The following is a 6,815-nucleotide window of genomic DNA, read 5'->3' on the forward strand; positions in this document are numbered from 1 at the left end:
CACATGTTCCCAAAATACGGGAAAATTAAAATCGCAACGTTGCATACATTATAAATGTTCATATTCCAAAATTTATTACAAACTATGAAAGCTGAAATAGCTAATGTTCAAAAACATGAAAAATATCAAAAACTCAAAGTCTTCAAATGCCCATATAATCCCGCTCTCCAAACTCAAGCGTCTCCTGGCTCACCTGTCAAATCATCTGCTCCCGGATAATAAATTATCCGATCATCGCCACACACAAACAGATAGGGTGAGTTATGCACATATAAATGTAAATAAATGACACTCATCCCAATAAATAAATTTTACTGATATGTGTTATCTGCAAATTTCCCACCCCTGATCTCATATTCCTTCATGAGTCATATGCATGAAACTAGGTCTTGGGACTTTACTATGCTCCCACGAAACTATCCCTTTCGTGGTCCAACCCTACGAGCCAATCTTGCTCATAGTCCAATCCCACAGACTCCTTGTCTGTAGTAAAACATCCAAGCCTTCCTAGCTTGGACCCTGGCACACACGCAATCACCATACTATGGACTCCTCGCCCAATAGCAGTTGACAGAAATAAAACTATTCCTTACCCATCGTGCGTCCGACGCATGTAATCATCATACTAAGGACTCCTCGCCTCTTAGTAGCCGACGGGAACTAACCAGTTCCTTGCCCATCATGCGTCCCACCACAAAGCACATCCCAAACCCACATTGGACTTAGTCCATCAAAGCCCAGACACAAAGGTAAGTGAACTTAGTCCTTCAAGTCCACTAATCAAAGCAACAACAATTCTCGCCGCAACCAAAATCGCCTGGCGCCGCCTAGATGCCGTTAGGCGAAAACTGGCAGTAAAACACTCAGCGGACAAACCCCAAACGCCAAGCGCCAGCAGCCAAACAGGAGCTTCGCTTCTCCGTCACCGCCTGGCGGAAACTTCTCCGCCGCTAGGCGCCCTGCAGCGCCACCAGCTGGTTTTTGGCATTTCCACATAATATTTAGGACATAACAGCACTACTAAGCACAATAAGTATAAACTGGTATTGCACCTATTCTTACTTAATAAAACCAACACTGCAGAAATCATTATGTATGGAATTCAAGACAACACCAAAAATAGCAAAAATAGAGTTTCATTTGGGTCCTCCAAGGTTTGAACCCACTCCCATGTACTCAATGCCAAACCATTCAACCAATTCATATTTCATGCCAACTAATATGATTCAATTATTATAAAATTCCACAACATGATTAACATATATATTAAAAATAATACCAAATTAATAACACACAAAAATAGCAAACCTAAGACTCAAACCCAAGTCCCATCACACAAACAAAGTACTCTCAACCACTTGAACTAGTACTTTTCCACGTCATAAAATTCCGCATTTATTGTGTTAAAGATTCCCATTACCCGCATTTATTAACTAATTATTTAATTATCTATTTAATTTTTCCTCGGGTCTTACACTATAAGATATTATTATAATTATATTATTATTATTATTATTATTATCACTACAAGATATTATTATAATGGTATTATTATTTGTTTTGTTATTCATTTATCTTTACATTTGAACAATTTAAAAAATTAGTTACTAAAATTAGTAAAATAATAAAACTAAAATATTTTGTTATTATAAATAATTATTTAAATTTAAAATACAATAATTAAGAGGATAAAATTGATAAAATTAAAAGGACACCAAAATATTTATCTCTTTAGTTGTATTAATATTAATAATATTATTAGTAGTAGTAGTATTAGTATTAAATATATTTAATTTTTAGCAACATTAAAATATAGTTATTTTATTATTTAATTTCTATTTTATTTTTTATTGGTGAGTTTTAAATAAAATATTATACACACAAGTACAATATTTATGAGTATTTTTATCCTTTAAATAAAATAAAATTACATTAATGGTTATTAGGTTAGATTTTATTTAATATCACACTTAACTATATACTTTTATAGGATTCAATACATATTAATTATCCTTAATCAGTGTCGGGTACTGGTCAGCAAGAACCTACCAAATATAAGGTTATGTTTGTCACTCTTTTACATATATTTCTATACATTTATCTCTTTTCTCATCCTTAAATGACCTGTCCAAAAAATATTGATATTTGTGAAGCTTAAAATTATAAATTCTAGCAATTAAAAATCATCACAGATTAAATTTCCAACAGTTAAAAGAATTGTCACAATTATACATACAAAAAATGATTGATGACAAAAATATTTTAATCGTTAGTAGTGTTGTCAGAAAAGAAAAAATAATAACGGTTAAAAATTATTACACAATGTACATTAATTTGATAATATTTTGTCATAATAATCAAAAGTCGCTAAAAATATATGATATTTTGACAGTAAACCACCACCGCAATATATATATATATATATATATATATATATATATATATATATATATATATATATATATATATATATATATATATATATATATATATATATATTTTGACTGTGTATAAATAACACAGAAGGATACTATTCCATCTTTGTTCTTGTGCCAAAATATTCAAATAAATTTTTATTATGATTTTTTTTATGTTTTGCTCTCGTATTATATCCAACGCTTTCTCACAATAAAGGTGGTTGTAAATTTTAATCTGATTGCAAATTCTAATGAGTAATACATGCCAAGCTAATAAAAGAAAAATAAGACATATTAAACTTTTGACTTTAAAACTACCAAATATAAAATTTTGAGCTGAATTGATAATAAATGATAAAAAAATATATAATGTACAAAATATCTTTTATTATAATTATTATTACGAATATCTTTTGTTTTGGTGGAGTTAGGATACTAAACTAGAATATTAATATGTATAACAATGTCTTTTGTATAAGAGTTAAAATATTCTTTAAGTGCTCTTTTTAATTAAATTTATTCTTTGCTGATAAAAGTAAATAAAAATAAAAATAAAAACAAAAAATGTGATTATTGAACAGAAACTACCTTGAGCATAAACTTCCCAATTCCCATTAACAAATTCACCAAATGCTCCCAGGATACATGTTTGAGAATCAGTAAATAAGAGAATCAATACACATCTCACGACAAAAACATCATATAGACTATAGGCTAAATAAACAGATATAAAATCAATACACATCTCACTCATAAAGAGAATCATCGATATAAAAAATGTTACAGTTGCTTTTCCAAAAAGAATGATATCTTTTTACTTTCATATACCGTATATGATAGCTATCCACTTTCCTTAAATGTTATTTCCTTTTTTATTTAGTTTCATTAAAGGAAGGTGATTAAAATTTGATTCCATTTGCTTGTAGTATTTTAAAAAGACCGCTTAACTTCTTTTTTTCAGAGTTTAATTATATTTTTAATTATGATATTTATATTGCATATTTCTGATTAAAAAAGTGTGTTAACTAATATAACAAATTTTGGACAGAAAGATCATATGCGATAGTTGAAAAATATAATATAATATGAAAGTTTATTGAAATTTTTTTGCTAGTTTTCTTAACTAATATTATACTTAAATTTGAATTTTAATGTGTATATTTATTATAGGTTGATATAAATTTAGTTATTTATATATAACTTATTAATTTGATAAATATTATATCTATTTTTTATAACCCAAATATAAATAAATAAATACAATAAATATAAATAATTATAGTTGAAAAAATATATACAAATGTATAAATGAGTAAAATAAAATAATATTCATAATTTAAAAATTTATAGTACAGAAGTTTTAAAACCTATAATAATTTATAAACGTTTCAAAAATAATTATTTTATGGAAGTTTTGAGACTCATAAAATTTTACATTTTACGGAAATTTCAAAATTTACGGTAGTTAACCAGAATTTTTAACACACAGAAGTTTTACGACCAACCTCCGTTAAACAAAGAGGATAAATTGATCATTTGTATAATGCCATTTTCGATTAATTGATATATATATATATATATATATATATATATATATATATATATATATATATATATATATTGATATAAGAAATTAAAAAATAGAAACTTTTATAAATGACTACATAGAAGTTATAAAAAATTACGAATACAATTTATTTCAAAAAATAATTGTTTTGTAAATGTATAATGTTATTAGTACATAATTTACTGTTATTATTATTATAAATATACAATAGAAACACTTTTATTTAATATGAAAATTTTCTGTTTGATATATACATGTTATAATTTTATTTCACCGTTAACTGTATTTTAGAAAAAATAATCTATATAAAATACTCTCTTACATTAAAAGTAAATGCACATATTACAAATCATTAATTTGTTTTAACACAACACATTATGAACCATCCATTAAATTTTATGCTTTTTATAGGCTGTTTTTCATTATTTTCTAAGAAATAGAGGCATGAATATATAATGCGATTCTGGTTCCTCTGCACATTTTATACCATACATTTTAAGAAGAACACATCACAGAAGCACTAATTTATTTCAACAATATAATTCCAACATCATAAATCATTTCTATACATCATGTCTTATGTCGTTCCTCTTGGCTTCTGCACTGCATTGTCTTGGGAAACAAAATTGATAGAAGTTGGAAATTGATTACCATTATGTATTGCATAATTTAAAAACTTATTATCAAATATTAAAAATGCATTATGAATTACATAATTCAGAAACACATCCTACATTCTACAATTCCAAATACGTTTCCAGAATGACTATGAAACTTCACAGGAATGTTTTGCATTGAAGAAACAAATGGTTGGTGCCTTCCTCAACATCAAAGAAAATAACCTAAGGGTAGTTCTACATGCGGAAAAACCAAACTTGGAGCATAATCATAAGAGAAAATATTTGAACTTTCATGTTTGTAAAGTTCACGACGATATATTCTATTATCTCTGGTGTTGTACCGGATCAAGTCCGGTTTATCTATATATCTGTTTGCAAGCAGCACAAAGTCATCATCATCTTCACACATCCAGATAATCCACAACTCTAATAAAAAATCACGACTGAGATATTTATAATGATCCTCATACCTTAAAGTCAGTAACTTGGACCAAGATTTTTCATGGTTAAACTCTCTCTTCAGCCAAACAGTAAAATTACCTTCATGATGATGAGAAAGACACAAACAACCTTTCAAAACCTCAAGCTCAGGCTCACAAACATTGATTTCTAAAATGCCATCAGGCATAGGAAAATATCTGCATGTCTCATCCTTTTGATGGTAAGAAAATATTTCAAGCTGATTCATCTTAACATTATCAGAGTAAGAGTAGGATTTGGGAAATGCTAACCAGTTTAAAGTACCACTCACAAAAATTCCACGACTTACACTTCCACGACTTACACGACTTACAGGACAAATGATGGTGGAAAAAGCGTCACAAATTGAAGTATTTCTCCAACAAGTATCCCCTACAGACCAAACTCGTACCTTCAGTTCCTGCGATTCATTTTTATTATTATCCAAAAACAGAACTTGGTAAGTGTCGCTCTATTCATCATACCCAAATCCAAACATAAACCAGAAAACATCTTTATAATCGCTGTGATCAAAAGAAATATGTGGGGAGTCTACAGACATGGCCCTTGTGGCTGGATTCCACATATGAAACCAGTGGTGTTCAAATTCATCATCAACCCAAGAAAATTGTAAACATACTAAGCCGTTGAGGACACCCAAGACAGTGTAACTGCGATTGAATGGGTTGTATGGGAAATCGTTGCGAAGTAAAGTTTCAACTGTGGATGATGGGTTGTCAAGTAAATCTTGTACGGGAGCTATGGCATAACCACCTCCTCTTGTGTCAAATGTCAATAAGATATGAGTGTTTTTTGGAGACCTAATAAGGTGTAGTTTCACAAATGCAGAATCAGATACAAGGTGGTTCCATCCTTTTGAAATGCACTTGAGTCGCACGACATCCTTCACAGGAAGCCATGACAAAATTTCCATGAGCATATCTGCGGGAAGAAGACAACTACTCTGAAAATAAGACATTGTGTAGATGGAAGGAGGGTCTTTATCATTGAGTGTGGGTAAAATGTTAAAAAAAAGTGTTTATCTAACCTTAGAAGATACAAATAAATAGACCTAAAGCACAAATGATGCAATTGAGAAAAAGGTGCAGATTGGAGAATGAAATAACTGAGAAGAAGGAAAGAGAAATGGTCACATGGAAGATGAAGAGATGTTGCATGCGTATAGAGAGAATGTGGACCACACGCTGCAATTTTCTAAAAATAAACAGAGGCATCGGTATATTAAATAGGGATCTTTTTCCAATGTGACACATTTTTCCATAAAAAATACACAAATAGCGCACTGTGTTTTTTATTTATCAATGTAGCACGGTTTTCATTTTAGTTCAAAATTCTGTTTCCGAGAAAAACTGAATTTTGAGATAGTATTTAAAAAAAAATGTATATGTGTAAAATGAAAAAAAATATTATATATAAAATGTATATGTAATTCATTAATTAATATTTAAAAATGTGTAATTATATTGGGAAAATAAATTAATTTTAATATTATTTTGTTTTGTAGTTCCAAAGTAGGCATTGATGATTTTTACGGCATTGAAGATTCTTAGGTAAAAATTGATCTTCAAATTAAGGTATGGGAATGAATAATTACATTGAATAATTAATTGTTTTGTAGATGAATATTTATAGTTTGATTTATTATAGAATATGATGTGAGAATAAAAATTAACAACTGAACGTGAATAGTTTAAAGTAATTTATCGAAAAAAATATAGTTTGTAGTATTTG

General features: G+C 28.7%; 1 protein-coding gene across 1 annotated transcript; it reads right to left on the reverse strand.

The window, feature by feature from the left end:
- Positions 1-5,535: 5,535 nt before the first annotated feature.
- LOC114186166 (F-box protein At3g49450-like) lies at positions 5,536-6,003 on the reverse strand. Its single transcript, XM_085673368.1, has one exon. It carries the CDS (start codon positions 6,001-6,003, stop codon positions 5,536-5,538), a length of 468 nt encoding a protein of 155 aa, XP_085529494.1.
- Positions 6,004-6,815: the final 812 nt, after the last annotated feature.

Source organism: Vigna unguiculata, chromosome 5 (assembly GCF_037176805.1).
Source record: "Vigna unguiculata cultivar grain cowpea cultivar isolate G323 ecotype 2 chromosome 5, ASM3717680v1, whole genome shotgun sequence".
Lineage (NCBI taxonomy): Eukaryota > Viridiplantae > Streptophyta > Magnoliopsida > Fabales > Fabaceae > Vigna > Vigna unguiculata.